Below are 18,260 nucleotides of genomic sequence, written 5' to 3' on the forward strand. Positions count from 1 at the left end.
TGTATGTGTGTGTCTGTATCTTTCTCTTTCTCTTTCAGTTCTGTGTTCTCTCCCTGGTTAATCTCATCTAGTTCCCTGGATTTAAATACCATCTTTATGTTGATAAGTCCCAAATTTCCATACCCTGTACTGACCTCCAATTTTGAGCTCCAGACTTACACATCCTGTTGTCCACAGTTTCTAATAGGTAACTCAAATTTAACATGTTTAAGCTGACCTTTTGGTTGCCCCACTCTCATCTCCTGTATCCTTCCCCATTTCAATAAATGGTATTATCATCCAAGGAGTTGCTCATACACAAGACCTAGGAGTCATTCTTGACATTCCTTTTTTCCTCATCTCTCACATTCAGTCCACTAGTTCATCTCCCATAATATATTTCAAATCTGTTCACTTCTCTCCATCTCTACCTCTACCATGCTGAACCAAACCATCATCAACCCTACTCTGCTCTTCTGAAATAGCCTTCTAACTGGTAACTTTGCTTCAATTCCAGCTCCCTGCAATCCATTAAAGTAGCTTGAATGTGGGAGTGAGTGGGGCAAAAAAAAAAGTAGTAGTTAGAGTGACCTTTGAGAGAAAAAAAACAAATCAAATCATGCCACTTTCCTTTAAATCATTCCCTCAATGGTTTCTCTTTGCATTTAGAATAAAATGAAAACTCTGCTACGGTCTCTGAGGTGTTATATGCTATGCTCCCTGGCTACTTCTGCCCCTCAATGACCACACTCCTGCCACATCAGCCTTTCATTTGTTACCTCAACATAGCTCTCTCCTACCTCAGGGCCTTTGTCCTTGCTATTCCCATGACCTTCAGAACTTTCTGTCCCCTCGCTGGTTACATGGCTCTTTCCTTGTCATCATTCATGTCTAAGCTCAACAGTCACTTCCTCGATAAGGCTTATTTGACAATTTTATCTAAAGTAGGTCCTTTCCCTGTTATTTTCTATTATATCACCTAATTAATTTCCATCGCAGCACTTATCACAATCTAAAATTACTTTCTTGAGCACCACGAGCTCACCAACTGAGCTAACCGGCCACCCAACAAATTACTTTCTTTATTTATTGTATGTTTCTTCCCATCAGGTTATATAAGCTTTTTTTTTTAAGACGGAGTCTCATTCTGTCGCCTAGGCTGGAGCGCTGTGATGTCATCTCAGCTCACTGCAACCTCCACTTCCTGGGTTCAAGCAATTCTCCTGCCTCAGCCTCCCAAGTAGCTGGATTATAAGTGCCTGCCACCATGCCCAGCTAATTTTTGTATTTTTTAATAGAGATGAGGTTTCACTGTGTTGGCCAAGCTGGTCTTGAACTACTGACCTTGTGATCCTCCTGCCTCGGTCTCCCAAAGTGCTGGAATTACAAGTGTAAGCCACAGTGCCAGGCCCAGGTTATAGGCTTAATGAGGCAGGGATCTTTCTTTTTCTTTTATTAAAACAGTTTTATTGAGATATAATTCACATAGCATACAATTCACCCATTTAAAGTGTACAACTCAGATTTGCCATTTAAACCATTTTTAGGTGTAAAATTCAGTGGCATTAAGTACATACACAATGTTATATAACTACTGCCATCATCTATTCAAAACTTTTTTTTTTATTGCATTTTAGGTTTTGGGGTACATGTGAAGAACATGCAAGATAGTTGCATAGGTACACACGTGGCGGTGTCATTTGCTGCCTTCCTCCCCATCATCTATATCTGGCATTTCTCCCCATGCTATCTCTTCCCAACTCCTCACACCCCGCTGTCGCTCCCCTACTCCCCCCAACAGACCCCAGTGTATAGTGCTCCCCTCCCTGTGTCCATGTGTTCTCATTGTTCAACACCCGCCTATGAGTGAGAATATGTGGTGTTTGATTTTCTGTTCTTGTGTCAGTTTGCTGAGAATGATGGTCCAAAACTTTTTCATTGACCCCAAGAGAAACTTTGTAATCATTAAGAAATAGCTCTCCCACTCCCCCAGCCCTCTAATCTGGCTTTCTGACTCTATGAGTTTGCCTTTCATTGATATTTACATAAATGGAATGCTACAATATTTGTCCTTTTGTGTCTAGCTTATTAAGGAGGCAGGAATCAGGGAGTTTGTGTATCTTATTCACTGCTCTACCACTGCAACCTAACTCAGTGTCCACAGCATGTGGTACATGCTCAACAAATACTGTTGAATAAACTAATGAATTTCAAGCAAGTCACCTAACTTAAAAAAAATTTTATATTTTATAAATGTAATAAATTCATAAAAGGGGTACAACATGTTTTAAGGTATACATGATGTTTTGGCATACACACACATAGTGAAATGATTACAGCAGTCAAACAAACTAACATATTCACGGGTGTGTGTGATAAAAACTATAGAAATCTACTCTCTTCACAAATTTTCAGTACAAGATACAATATTACTAACTGTAATCCTCATTTGGTATATTACATCTCCAGACTTATGCAGTCTACCTAACTGCAAATCTGTATACCGTTTAACCTACTCTTCCTGTTTCCTCCCCCTTCTCCCACTAAATCACCATCCTACTCTCTGTTCTGTTTATTCAACGTTTACATTTAAGATTCTGCATATGATTGAGATCACACAGTCTTTGTCTTTCAGTGTCTGGCTTATTTCACTTAGCATAATGTCCTCCAGGTTCATTTGCGTTGTCACAAATGGCAGTATGTCCTTTTCAAAGGCTGAATAATATTCCGTGTGTGTGTATGTGTCACAATTTTTTAAATTTATTAAAGTCACTTAACTTTTCTAGATCTTAGTTTCTTAACTTGTGTAATGGTGTTTTATCACCTATCATGTATTATTAATTTCTTTAGAACTTACAATGTTTCTGGCATTGTGCTTGCTAACGGAAATATGATGTGCAAAATAGTTATTGTCTCCATTCTCAAAAAATGTTTGCTTCCTTTTCCATCTGGTAATACCATCTTCTTTGATTTGGTGCACTTTTAGGATAGAAATATATAGAACAGTGAAGTGTATAGAAGTAAGGGGATCTCTACCACACCTATCAAATTAGGTGATACTACACTGGAGGGACAGATGTCAAAAGCTGAGCTGTCCTCAAATCCACTTAGTAGTATCTGCCCTTTTTACTTTGCAGGGTGATGATGGGGGTCATGTGAATATATATGCATGTACTTTACAAACCATAAGGCTCTCCACAAATGTAAGGTAAAAGTATTATAATTTCTGTTTTACATTTAATTTTTATGTTCTGAGAATTAAAAGTGAACTTCTGTTCTCTACACAAATTCTAATATAATGTACTCATGAACTAACTGAAATTATGACAGGATCTGGTTTTTAAAGTCAACGTCAATTATACTGCACCTGAATTTTGACAGGCCCATTCCTATAGCATTACATGTTGGCCAACAAGGCAGGCTATTTCTAACCGAAGAGGCTGGCACTTGACAAATATTAATAAATGGTGCTGAAAACAAGGCATTTTGCTTCACTCACTCACAGTACTTAATCCAGCACACACACACACCTTTAGACAGCAGTGACATGAAGAGGGCAAGCAGGCCTCACCAGTGCTCTCAGCTCTTCAAACAACACTTGAGGATTTCTACTTGAAGGCCTGTCTTTCTAAGCTCGTGCTTTTAAAACTTGGGCTGGACTGATCCCAAATACTGAAGTAACAAATATTACTAAATTCTGTCATTTCCTCTACCAAAAAAGTGATTTTACTACTACTTCTGGTTGTGATGAAAGGTCCTATTGACTATTCAAATCCTCAACCAAGTTATGGATGTAGTATTAAATGACTTCACTCCTTTTGCTCTGGCACTTTAACACATGCCAGTGCTTTCATCCACCTCCACTAATGTGGCTTATAAATTACTGAGGTGAGGCCATTTTAATAGTATGATTTGTTCACATCTTGAGAGATGGGGTACATATGAGACTGGCTGAGAAGACAAACTCCTCTTTGACAACGCGTATTAGTCTACATGTCTATAAAAATAAACCTTCAAAAGCTGGAAATATCTGATTGCTATAATGCTTGGTTAGAAGCCATAATAATGAATGGTTCTTTGATTTGTTACAAATCAAAATGTGAAAATGTGATGGCAGTAAGGTCAAAGACAAAATGAAAGCTTCCCCGAGAAGCAGCGAGAGATGAAATAGACAGAGCTGAAGCAAAAAAAAAAGTGAAAGGGCACAACTGTTCTAAAAGTTTCTAACTGCTTTAAAAGGGCTCGCTGAATAAATTCTGAAATATAAAAAAGCCGTTTTAAAGACGTTTGCTGTCCCTTCCTTTTAAAACTGCCTCTAGTGTGATTAAAAAAAGAAAAGCCAGAGAGGAAGATACTTGCTCCCTATGGATTCAGAGTAGTTAATCTATTGATTGTGTTTTTCTCTCTGTCTCCAGGTGTTTTCTCTCTCTTTCTTTCAATTTTTCAAAGAGTATATATAAAGCTGGAGAAGATACACAGTTACTAAAAGCAATCCATTTCTCAAATGAGTAAAACTAGGTCAGCATACTTGGGGCCTTGGTTCAGTTAACAATAAAGTCAGAGGCCTCTTGGGAAGTGGGAACCAAGCAGGTCCTAGAGTTAAGAGTCTGATATGGAGAGCTGACTTTGCTAAGTTTTCTGCTGCACACAGCCTCCATCTTGGTCTTGCTCTCAAAGTAAGCTGTAGTATTCTTAGCAATACTTTATACCATCCTTTGGTATACCATCATTTTGGGCCCTTGAGAAGAAAGAAGTGTGTGTGCACATCTGTACCCATGTGCACATTGTGTGTATTTTCGAAGCTGGGATATATGAGGAAATCCAGGCATTTCAGCAGGAGCAAGTTTCACCATGAAGCTTCCCACAGCCTTCTGACCTTAGGACCTATGTGCCCAGGGGCAAGAAAAGAAATTCTGAACTCAAATCAGAACTTGTTTCTACTAAATGATGTCAATTTTACCCTCAAACTCTCAATCCTGTAGTAACCGTGTGCTCTTTTCACCTCCGGCTGACTTCGCTGGAGGGGATCTCCAATTTACTTCTTCATTAGTGCAGTCTTAGTCTGAGCACTTTTTTTTGGAAAAGAGTCTTGCTCTGTCACCCATGCTGGAGTGCAGTGGCACAATCTCAGCTCACTGCAACCTCTGCCTGCTGGGTTCAAGAGATTCTCATGCCTCAGCTTTCCAAGTAGCTGGGATTACAGGCACATGCCACCACGCCTGGCTAACTTTTGTATTTTTTAGTAGAGATGGGGTTTTGCCATGTTTCCCAGGCTGGTCTCGAACTCCTGGCCACAAGCGAATCCACCCACTTCGGCCTCCCAAAGAGCTGGGATTACAGGCATGAGCCACCTACCCGGCCTTAGTCTGAGCACTTTTGACCAGTTCTGTCTAATCACTGTGTTTTCCATGGTATGACAGAACTGTGTTCAGCAGAATGGGATCTAGGCAGGCTTGGAATTAAAGTCCCGCTTCTTTGACTGAAATACTTGTCTGCCAAAAATGGAGAGTGGTCAAGCACTGGTTGTTGGAAGAATGGTATATGGAAAGGTGAGTCATGAGCCAGAGACTGTCAGAGGGCCGCTTTCCTGGAGCTGGAGTGGAAGTAACAGTAAACGTAGTATGGTCGAGAGGGCAATGAGTGTGAGGGATGAAGCAAATGATAAATTGAGGATTACAATCCAGAAATCTGACTCAATTTCAGAAAAGGATAACAATTTCAATAAAAAATAAATTAAAAAATCCCCACCATTAAACTGAGGTTGGTTGAGGGGAAGAATGGCAGCTGACACTACATAGAGGAATAAGTCTAGACTGATCAGAAATTAATAAGAGAATGTTCAGCAAGTCTGTAGAGTCATGTGGATAAATGGCTCATAAAAACGAAAGCATCGCAAATCTTATTACTTCAGTAAAACCAAAAGGTCTGAGGATACAGCTCATGATGTCTTTAAGTAACAGCCAAATTGTGGACACTCATCATGTGATATTCCAATTGGAAGGATGTCCAATGAAAACAAACAAAGCACTTATTTATAAAAATAAACAAAGGAAGCTTGTCTTCCTTTGTAACTAGAAAACTTACATCTTCAAGGAGAGCCAAAAGTGCTAAAGAAATGCTACATATTTCTTTCAGGAAAATACAAACCCACGCATCTGATAGTCTTACTACGGCATGTGGCAAGATGTTATTCAAGTGGGATACTAACTGATGTGATGTTGAGAGTGCCACAGAAATCTGGCCGGGCGCGGTGGCTCACGCCTATAATCCCAGCACTTTGGGAGGTCGAGGCGGGTGGATCACGAGGTCAAGAGATCGAGACCATCCTGGTCAACAAGGTGAAACCCCGTCTCTACTAAAAATACAAAAATTAGTTGGGCGTGGTGGAGCACGTCTGTAGTCCCAGCTACTCAGGAGGCTGAGGCAGGAGAATTGCTTAAACCCAGAAGGCAGAGGTTGCGGTGAGCCGAGATCGTGCCATTGCACTCTAGTCTGGGTAGCAATAGCGAAACTCCGTCTCAAAAAAAAAAAGAGAGTGCCACAGAAATCCAAGACAGACTGAATAATAAAGTGAGGAGACCATGAAGTACTTGCAAAGGCACTGAACTTTTACTCCATAAACAACAATGCAAAATGGGTCCCTAGAAATAGTCTAAGAAAATAAAATTACAGTTGGTCAAGCTGCAGAGGCAAGAGATTATGAAGCCCACACATCCAAGTATAGTCTACCAGCAAGTAAAAACACAGAGATTCTGAGTTTAGCAGGAGAATTCCAATTTGTATTCATTGCTTCTCTGTAGTCATGTTAAGGCCAAGGAAAAAGACTGTGGTCAAAAAAGAACCATGTATTATGAACATAACTGGTTAAATCAAATTGTCAACCTCAGTACATATTTACAAAGAAAAAAAATTGGCAATCTAAGGAAATAGGCTGTACATGGGAAGTAGGAGAGAAGTGAAGAGTAGAGACTTACCTGTGCTATATTTTTGTTCAGAAGATAGACACCATAATCAAATTGCAACTTCTCCCCTCCTTTTGGATACAGTGGAAACCTAAGAAAGGTAAAGAAGGATCAGAAATTTTCAAAAACTGAGTAACCACAACCTCCAAGTTGTCAACAGAGGCCAGCGTTTCTTAGATACAACAAAAACATCTGAAGAATTGGACTAAATCACCTAGTTATAGTCATTGCAATCTACTAACCTCTCCTAATATTAATTAAGTCAGAATAACGGATGCCTTCTTTCAAAAGAAAAAGTGAATAGGTCACAGAACAAGGAACTAATGTTTAAGAAAGTGACCCACCCACCCCAAGGAGTTGAGGCCACTGGTTCCTATTTACATATCATAAACTGGCCACCTTGGCTAAGATTAAGATCATAGAATGTTTTCCCTTCAATATCTTGGACCTGACATCTCAACTTCTACTAAAGGGGAGAGGAAGATTAGGAAGGGTAAAAAAAAAATCAGACTTAGAAACAATATATAAGATTTCTGTTTCTTTTAAGATGGCCAGTGAAATCAACAGTGCTAACAGGAGCCAATATTCATTAAAACATTCATTCATATTTACGGAGATGACTACTTGGATGCAACTTCTCTAAGGCAATGTACTTGTGCCATAAAGCTCTCATACATGACCTTCCATTTTAACCTGCCTCACTAGAGCAACAAAGGCATGCCATCTGGATCTTCAGAAAGATAATGAGTTATTCTAGAGAGTAACTCCCCTCACTAGTCCCCTTCTTTATACCTGAAAATGAAGAAGAAAAGGTTAGAGCATACTTATAGGCCAGTCATTGTTTTCTGATTCTCAAGACCAAGCAAAAATTTTAGCAACTGATATAGATTTCTTTACAAACAGATCAATTAGTACTTAGGGTCTAGAAGAAAACTTCATCTTCCTTAGTTTCATGATATACAGTTATTCTCAAGAATAAAATAATCTTATTGAAATGAATGATAGGTGACAATTACTAGTCTTAATTTCAATTTTCTTTTAATTGCCTGAGGAAAAGATATATTCTATAAAGCCTGGTGGATATTATTTTCTAGGGAAAATAAAATAAAGGAAATAGAATTTAAAGCCTTTATATTAAATTCTCAGGAGTTGCTGGCTATATAATATCCAAAAGGTAAATCTGTTACGCTATAAAATGATAGGCACTGGGGAGTGAGCAAGGTCATGAACTGTATTTATTCTCTACTAAAGGAACACCAAATGCTTCACACACCCATCAAGAAGACAGAGCTTTATATTTAATTGAAACAGTAAAAAATAAACTAGGACATGTGGTTTGGCCTCAAATTGAGATGCATAAAAATGACAGCATAGCAAATTCAGTATAAGCAAAGTGCAACACCAGGCTTTTGCAAGATGTCTGGGAATCATTCAAATTCAGATGGGGTAGCCTGCAAAGAAAGGACACATTTGCAAATATCTAACGGGGCAACTTTAGAGAAATCTACTATAGTCCTAAACCTTTGTGCTGTGTAGCTGTTATTCTGTAAGCTTCATATGTAGACTAACTGAACAGCTCTCCAACTCATAGCTATCTCCATTTTCAAGGTATAAATCTAGAAACGGTTTTATATGTTACAAGAGTAAACTGAGAACAGCATACATTGAAAATCAAGCTACAACATTCCTAAAAAATTGATTTCACAACACTGGACTTTATTATGACTTCAGTGGGACTTATTTATAGAAAAAGCCAGAAGGTATGATTCAAATAAGGCAATGCAAAGACAGATCAAATATTAGGACAGAATTTACATTTTAAATTGCTTTCAAATTCTTAATAGGTCACTTGAAGTTGAATAGTATAATAGCTTATAACTATCACATGTTCATCTTACTTTGCAGAAGTACATGAATTTATAGATCCACCAATCTTGAAAAATGGAATCCATTTTAAAGGGTAAAACCTATTATCATCAGGACATAAGATATAAACCAAAGAAATTTCATTTCAATATAGTTGGAGAATTACATTAGCAAGCTGTGGAAGCTTTAGATAAAAATGTGGTCATTAGAGTAAACCAGAAGCAGGTCCATAACACCACAAAGAGGACTCTTATTAACTAGAGGATGAATTATATATTTCCTATGAAGAGTCAATGCAATTGAGTGTTATATTTAATTAAAATGGCTAATACTAAATTATTTTCAAATTAAGTTAAATTTTGAAACTGAAAATTCACTGACTCTACTGTCTTTGCAGTGCCTTATTTGAACCATACCTTGTGGCTCTTTCTATAAATGGTAGAAAAATCACTGAATTAGAAAGCAATAAATAGATTGCATGTGTGACAGAATTCCATCTGAGGCTGTCACTATAAATAACACCTGGTGGTGAGAAGGTTAGTGGGGAGATCTGCATACCTCCAATCTTAATCATCAGAGCCCACCTTTATCTACTGCAAACAGTTGTATCATTGTGAACTATCAAATTGGCTTAGGTCAGTTTGCAACCCTTTCTTTTTCCAGTCTGTCTCAGATTGTAAATTTACACCCACTGTGTGATTACTTGGTTCATGTGTGTCTCTCGTATGATATCGTAGGCTTCAAGAGGGCAGAAACAAGTTTTCCTTTTTTTTGTGACAGAGTCTCGCTCTGTTGCCAGACTGGAGTACAGTGGCACGATCTTGGCTCACTGCAACCTTCGCCTCCCAGGTTCAAGCAATTCTTCTGCCTCAGCCTCCCAGCAGCTGAGATTACAGGTGTGCACCACCATGCCCAGCTACTTTTTGTATTTTTAGGGGTTTCACCATGTTGGCCAGGACGGTCTCCATGTCTTGACCTCGTGATTTGCCTGCCTCAGCCTCCCAAAGTATTGGGATTGAAGGCGTGAGCCACCATACCTGGACAGAAACAGGTTTTATTTTGTTCCTATTTGCCTCTCTGTCAAGTGCCTAGCACTGCTACTAGCAGAAACTCAATAAGTATTTATTGAATTTTTCTTAAAAAGTTATTTGTGAAAATGATTTGGAACTCTCTAGTACAGAACAATTTCAATATGAGTTAAGAATTGTGAGATGACAACCAAAAAAGTGAATGCAATCCCGGGCTGTGGTAACAGAAGCAGAGCAGCTCAGCTAGGGAACGTGACAGTGACAACTACTTTGTACCAGTTTAGACTGTACCAAGAGACCTATGTTCAGTTCTGGGAGTGAAAGTATTTTACAAATAGACAGAAAAACACCTGCATCCTTACTTAAAGGTGCCGCTTCTAAAGAACGTTTATAACAATCTCATTTGACTATAAAAGTATGTAGCAAAATAATAAAATAGTCAGTATTATTGTTATTTAAAATAAACTGATTTGCCTTGGTCACCTAATTAGTAAGTCGAAGAGACATAGTAAGTGGCCTCAGTATTAGGTCTTCAATAATAAATTCAGTATTCTCTCTATTGCCTCTGAATGCTTTAGAGAAGCACATCCAGGATGATTAGGGGAACAGGAGTCAATATTGAGGGAAATTGTTGAAGGAACCAGAGGTGCCCGGTCTGGAGGACAGAAGTCTCAGGGACAACAAATGAAGGACTTTCAGAGAGAAAAAGAATTCTGTTTGTTCTGCATGGCTTCAAGCAGGGAGAACCAAAGTGGATGGTATATACATTACAGGAGATTGATTTCACTACAAAGTTATTCAAAATCCTAAAGATCTTGGTTAGAGGCAGCCAAGCAGAGAAGGGCGACAAACACAAGCAATGGACATGTATTCAGTGGATGTAGCGGGTTATATGGTGGCCTCCAAAAAACCTATGTCCATATTCTAATCCCTGGGATATGTGAAAGTGACCTTATTTGATGAAAAGGTCTAAAATAGTTAAGGATCTTGGGTTGAGATCGTTTTTGATTATTCAGATGGGCCCTAAATCTAGTAAGTATCGTAATAAGGAAACACAGAGGAGAGACAAAGGGAAAAGAGGTCGAGTGCAGATAAAGGCAGAGCTTGTGCAGCCACAAGCCAGGCAATGCCTGGAGCCACCAGAAACTGGAAAGGATAAAGAAAGGAGTGTGGCCCTCATGATGCCTCAGTTTTGGACTTCTGGCCTCCAGAACTGTGTGAGAATAAACTCCTGCTGCTTTAAGTCATCAAGTTTGTAGTAACTGGCAGTAGCCTTAGAGACTAACACAGGAGGAATCAAATACGGGATGATTCCAATGGACTCAATGAGGGAGTTTCTCCTCCAACTCCAAGATTATCTAATTCTGAATATGTGAAACTAAACATACCGAATATAATTTCATTTTTTCCTTCAGAAACCAAAAAAGATTTGAGACTCCAATGCCAAAGAGTCATCATAATAGGCAGCAGCTAAGGTTGCAGAGTAGACCAACTAAAATCTGGTAAGTGAAGTACCAAAAAGAGAAATTCATATGTACAGGCTGAGCCTAAGCAGGATTCTTTTTACTAATTCATACATACACACACACACACACACACACACACACACACACACACACACACCCCTACAGAGATGTAACACATGAAAAATATATCACACTCAACTTGGAAAAATAACTGTAAAAAGAAACTGATTTTTCAAACTTAAAATATTTATACAAGATACAACTGTTATAAACACTACCCTCTCCCCACCAACCCAGACATTTTTATGAAGGACTCCAAGCTGCTGATAGTTTCTTGCTTTCACCTTCAGAGCCTCACATCCAGATTCAGTTCTTTGATGGCAACTGGGGATAAGGATATGGCTATAGTTAATTTCAACTTTTAAATCATATATATTAAGATTACTTCTGCCATTTGTATTTATAGAAAATGTGACAACATGGACTCAATATATTCTGAGGCTGTGACTTTATCTCAAACTCAGTATACTTACTCCTGTCCAGACTGGTTTTCCATTACAACTTTTCTCTATCAATTACTTGGACTTAGAATGGCATTCAACTTCACCCACCTAATTTGTCTGTTACATATGCAGGGCTTCACCAAGTTGACAAGTCATTTCCCCTCTGTAAATTCCCTCCATTTCTGTTGCCACTCTGGATCATTCTTTCGTGTGGAGGGCTGTCCTGTATACTACAGGATGTTTAGCAGGGTCAGCATCATTGTCCTCTATCCACTAAAAGCCAATAGCTCTTGACTCCCAGCTGTGATAACCAAAAATGTCTCTAGACATCGCCAAATGTTGTCTGGGCGAGTGGGGAAAGGGGTTCAAATTGCCTCTAGTCGAGAATTATTGGTCCAAGCTCCTATCAATTTGATTACTATCGAGCCAGAATCCTTAATGCCAGTTCATTCTCCCTATCACTGTCAGACTGATTTTAGGAAGCCTAATAGGTTTTTTTTAAACTGAATTGCAACAGCAAAGACAAAGTTTTTCTAGTCTCAGCTCCATTACATACTTCCTTATTATATGAACTTGGGTAAATCAGAACTAGTGTAATGCTAAGTTCTTAAGCTATAAAGTGGATAAACTATCATCTTTCCTGCCTTCTTCACAAGTACCTTGTGAGGATACACCACCACAAGATTGAGAAAGTACACTGAAACTGCAAAGCATGACACAATGTAAGTTCTTATTTTCTCTTAAGTAAGACCTCTTATCATGTCACTACTCAGCCCTCTTCATCTTCTGTTATTGTTTTAAATTTCAACTCTTCTGCCTACCTTTCAAGGCCTAAGTGATCTGACCCGTCTACCCAAATTATGTCACCTTTTCCTCAAGAGGTTTCCTTACAGTGTCACGAACACATCAAGTTCACTTTTCTTTCTCTGCCTTTACTTACTTCTCAAAAGTGTCCATCTTTCTTGCTTTCCTATCTAAATACTATTCTGTCCTTTGTAAGATCTAGTTCAAGTTGTCACAGTCCTTTTAAAATTGTCCTTGACCACTCCAGGACTCACTGATTCTCCTTTGACCTTCCTGTTGCCTATTTAACGCCTAGAGATTGCTTGCTAGTTGCTTCCATACCCATTTATTTCATGCTCTAGTGGCAGTACCTTAATTTTCCCACACTTCATGATTCACATGTGCACAATTCTTGTTTTTGCTGCCTCATGGTTTATTTGAGGGCTATATCACATTTAAAGAAGTAATCAAAATTAAATCAGGGGATTTGCCAAAGAAAAGAAAACTCTTTTTTTTTTTGAGACAGGGTCTTGATCTGTCACCCAGGCTAGAGTGCAGTGGCACGATCATGGCTTACTGGAGCCTCTGACCTCCCAGGAACAAGTGATACTCCTGCCTCAGCCTCCCAAGTAGCTAGGACTGCAGGTGTGCACAACCACATCTTGCTAATTTTTCTTTTTTTCGGGGGGCGGAGACAAGGTCTCACTGTGCTGCCCATGCTGGTCTTAAACTCCTGGGCTCAAGCATTCCTCCCACTTCGGCCTCCCAAAGTGTTAAGATTACAGGCCTAAGTGACCATGCCCAGACATAAAACTCATTTTAAAAGACATTTTTCAATGTTTATTTTCCCAAAAAGTCCCCCTACAATAACTACAGTAAATTGTGAGTTAACTCTGGTATGCTTAGGGGTTCAGAAATTGGGATAGATTATAACATGAATACCTACGAGGCTCTTCTTGTGGAATACCAGACTGTGTAACTGGTGGGATGACCTACTAACAGGAGCAACCAGAAAGAAGCAATTAACAAAACAAACAAACAAAACGCAAGTTTCATTCAAGTCCTCCAGGGCAACAACAACCACCGCCGCCACCTGTGAAAAAACTGTTAAGGTAAAATGCTACCAGCATGCAATCTGCCCCGATTCTCCCCTACCCCCTCACATGATAGAGTGAGGGAAGTAACCAAAGGCTACAGATCCTTAAGGACAAACTGAAGCACCTGGTAGAGTAAGAAGGACTATGTTTTACTCTGCCAAGACTAAAGAAAAAAAAAAACAACTTCACATTTTTCTGCTGAATTGTGTGTAGTGTCGCTGGAGTTTTAACCTGATGGTGATGCGGTGAAAACATAAGGCAGGCCATAGGCCTGTGACATGGAAATGGCTGCTGTAGGGTTACACTGGGGACTGAAAATATTTGAGCATCTGTTTCCATGATAAAAAGTCACATTTATTAACCAGCCCAAAAGGTACTCTTTAAAAAATAGGCCATTTTAAAGGAACGTTTCCATTTCCATTTATCATTTAATATTTTAACTGTATTCAAATCTATTTTTAAGTTTCAATTTTTCTTTGGATTAAAAACTTTACACTAAGGACAATTTAACTTTCACCCATAAGTGATATCTCATTTTAAACATCATAATCAATTTAAAGTTACATAGAAATTAACAGATATCCATCGGTTTGGGCTAAAGTTGTAATCTATGAAGAGCATGATTAACAATAGACATTTTCCCCCTTTCCCATAGCCATCTGATCTCTGAAAAATCAAATCTGATCGTGGCACCCAGTCTCCTACAGAACCACTGAACTGAAATAAAATCTAAGCCACACAGAGTAGCCCACAGGGCCTTATGTGGCTGAATCCACTGCTACCTCCTGTCATTCTCCTTGGCACTCACTATGCTCAAGTTATAGTGGCTTTCTTTCTGTTCCCTGAACATGCCAAGCTTGTTTCCTACTTTGGGGTTTTTGAACTTGCTAGTCTCTGTTTCTTAAGTGTTTGCTCCTTAAATCTTCCCAGAGCGATATTTTTCTTACCATTCTGGCCTTTGATCAGAATCACCCTTAGAGAGACCACTGCAGGTCACTCAATCTAAAATTTTTCCTCAGAAAGATTACTGAGGACAGATTAGACTAAGAGTGGCCAAGAGTACTACTCAATTTTAACATCACACACCCACAAAAGAGACAACTGGACATAATGTGCTCCAAATGTGATAGAAAAGGAAGCATCAGTAACACCTATGAAGCATTCTTGCCAAAAATACTGAATACGATCATCTAAGTTTTTATCTCCAGTTTATAGGAAACACACGGGAAAGATAAACATGTTAATACAATCAGCAAAATTCAAAATGTTAATACAATCAGCAAAATCAGATCTGTAGAGTAAGTTTAACTTACACAACAAGGAAAAAAATGCAAGTTAAAATAAAGATGAGAACCTTCAGATTAAGAGACTTAAGATGTGGAGCAACGAGAAGTCTTACATATTGTTGAGTGGGAGTATAAAATGTACATTACAGTATATGGAAAAAGGTCTGGCAGTTACTTATAAAACTAAACATACACTCATCCTATGATGTAGCAATTCTGTTCCTGAGTATTCACCCAAGAAATATGAACACACATGCCCACAAAAATATCATGTACAAAAATGTTCACAGCAGCTTTACTCATAAAAGCCAAAAAACTGAAAACCGTCTCGGTGTTCAGGATGATTAGCAGGGTCAGCATCTAAATCAGAACGTGCAAATAATATGCCAAGTGAAAGAAGCCTTATGTAAAGAAGTTTATACTACATGCTTACAGTGAAACAATGGTTGAGTAAGGGACTGGGAAAGACAGTACTCACTAGCAAAAAGAAAGAGGGAAGTTTCAGGGGAGAGTCACTGATCTGTATCTTGACAGGGGCTGGGCTGCACAGATACATATGTATTTGAGAAAACTCAGAATAGTTCATTTAAGATTTGTATATTTCATTACATATAAATTTCATCTCAAAAGAAAAAACAACCATAAACAAATACTGAGCTCTGGCTAATGACATGCATGATGAAGCACTGGGGAGAAGTCTACTGCTATCTGAAACTTACTTAAGATTCATTAAGTAAGTACATTGATATAATAAACAAAGATGGATAAATGAAAAGACAAAATAACACAGGTACAGCAAAAGTAACTGCAGAATCTAGGTGGTGGGTGTATGGGTGTTTACTACAAGTCTTTCAACTTTTCTCTAAGTTTAGAAATTTTCACATTAAAATACTGAGAATAAAATATAAACAAACACAAGGTTTAGCTAATGGCAAACAATAAGAGAAAAACAGGCTGGGCGCAGTGGCTCATGTCTGTAATAATCTCAGCACTCTGGGAGGCCGAGGTGGGTGGATCCTTTGAGCTCAGGAGTTTGAAACCAACTTGGGCAGCATGGCAAAATCCTGTCTCTACTAAAAATACATAAATTACAAGGTGCTGGAGGAGTCCAAGAGGACGAACATCAACTGTGTGGAGTACATGGGCCAGAACGTGCCGCAGCTGGCCGTGGGCAACGAGCACCCAGAGGTGACCGAGATGCTACTGGAGTAGGAGAACCTGGCGTACATTGGCGACGCTCTGTTGCTCGCCATCAGCAAGGGCTACATGCAAATCGTAGAGGCCATCCTCAAACACCCCGGCTTCCCGTCTACCAAGCACCTTACCCTGAGCCCCTGCTAGCAGGAGCTGCAGGACGACAACTTCTATGCTTAGGATGAGGACGGCACGCGCTTCTCGCTGGACATCGCCCCCATCATCCTGGCGGCACACTGCCAGAAATACAAGGTGGTGCACATGCTGCTGATGAAGGGCGCCAGAATCAAGTGGGCACGACTATTTCTGCAAGTGCGGGGAATGCACAGAGAAGCAAAGGCATGACTACTTCAGCCACTTGTGCTTGAGGATCAATGCCTACAGGGGGCTGGCCAGCCTGGTGCACCTCTCCTTGTACAGCGAGGACTTGGTGCTCACGGTGCTCACGGTGGTGGAGCTCGGCAATGTGCTGGCCAACTGGCCAACATAGAGTTCAAGAATGACTGTTGCAAGCTCTCCATGCAATGCAAAGACTTTGTAGTGGGTGTGCTGGATCTCTGCCAAGACTCAGAAGAGGTAGAAGCCCTTCTGAATGGAGATCTGAAATCAGCAGAGCCTCTGGAGGTAAACAGGCACAGAGCTTCATTAAGTCATGTCAAACTTGCCATTAGGTATGAAGTCTAAAGGGTCAGATAGATGATGGGGTTTCTATTCTACAAGGAAACTGAGAATTGCCAAGCTTCAATGACATGTGTAAGGTCACACAACTATGGAGTTGATCACACAGTTTGTGGCTCATCCCAACTGCTAGCAGCAGCTCTTGATGATCTGGTATGAGAACCTCTCAGGCCTAAGGCAGCAGATCATGGCAATCAAGTGTCTCATGCTGGTCATGGCCCTGGGCCTTCCATTCCTGGCCATCAGCTACTGGATCACACCTTGCAGCAGGATCAATAAGAAGAGTGTCAGCTGGGCTGGCCTGTGGACAGACCAGGGAATGCAGAACATGACTGCAGCAACCTATTTGGGCTTGTTAGAAGAAATCTAAGCTGGGGAAAATTCTGTGAAGCCCTTTTATGAAGTTTGTGGCACACACAGCTTCTTTTGTCATCTTCCTGGGCCTGCTTCAAACCTCGGACAGGTTTGAAGGCATCACCACACTGCCCAGTATCACGGTTATTGACTATCTCAAACAGATCTTCAGGGTGAAAACCCCCCAGTTTACATGGACTGAAATGCTAATTGTGGTCTGGGTTCTTGGAATGATGTGGTCTGAGTGTAAGGAGCTCTGGCTGGAAGGACCTAGGGAATACATTTTGTAATTATGGAATGCACTCAACTCTGGGATGCTCTCCATCTTCATTGCTGCTTTCACGACCAGATTCCTAGCTTTTCTTCAGGCAACAAAGGCACAACAGTATGTGGACAGTTATGTCCAAGAGAGTGACTTCAGCAAAGTGACGCCCCCACCAGAGATACCGTATTTCACTTACACAGATAATGAAAAGACTTACAAAGTGGTATGTTTTGAAAGCACAAGTAGACCAAAAAAAAAAAAGACAGAGAAGGTAATAAAGGAATTAAAAGAAATCAAGCAAGATATCTCCAGCCTTCATTGTGTACTTCTGGAGGACAAGAGCCAAGCAACTGAGGAATTAGCCATTGTAATTCATAACCTTAGTGAGAAACTGAATCCCAGCATGCTGAGATGTGAATGATGCAGCAACCTGGAATTTGGCTTTGACTATAGTACAAATGTGGGCAATAATATTTCTAAGTATGAAATGCTTGAAAAACTATGGTGTAAATTTTTAGTACTAACTACGTTTAACATGTGAATCTTTTCAAGTTAACTCTTAATGGTTTTATTGTTTTATCACATGAAAATGCATTTTATTTGTCTGCCTTGACATTATAGACAACAATACAACATTGTGTTGAAAAGGCTAATCTTGCTATGTTATTGAGATTTTTATTCATTTTAGAGTAAACGCCACATCTGTGTACTACCTGTTTGCCTCCAAGAGACTATCAGTTCCTTGGGGACAGGGACCATGTCTTATGCATCTTTGTGTCTCCAGCATTTAGTACAGTGC

At 39.6% G+C, this 18,260-nt stretch overlaps 1 protein-coding gene and 1 pseudogene across 14 annotated transcripts in view; one reads left to right on the forward strand and one right to left on the reverse strand.

The window, feature by feature from the left end:
* Nucleotides 1-18,260, reverse strand: part of UVRAG (UV radiation resistance associated) — a 319,164-nt gene that overhangs the window by 70,184 nt on the left and 230,720 nt on the right. For all 14 annotated transcript variants that reach the window (XM_078340195.1, XM_078340191.1, XM_035265389.3 and 11 more), the window contains one exon: nt 6,954-7,032. In XM_078340195.1, coding sequence (XP_078196321.1) covers nt 6,954-7,032 — 79 coding nt within the window. The remainder of the gene's footprint in view (nt 1-6,953; nt 7,033-18,260) is intronic.
* LOC144578012 (short transient receptor potential channel 3 pseudogene) lies at nt 10,852-16,848 on the forward strand (annotated as a pseudogene).

This window comes from Callithrix jacchus, chromosome 10 (genome assembly GCF_049354715.1).
Source record: "Callithrix jacchus isolate 240 chromosome 10, calJac240_pri, whole genome shotgun sequence".
In the NCBI taxonomy this organism is placed as follows: domain Eukaryota; kingdom Metazoa; phylum Chordata; class Mammalia; order Primates; family Cebidae; genus Callithrix; species Callithrix jacchus.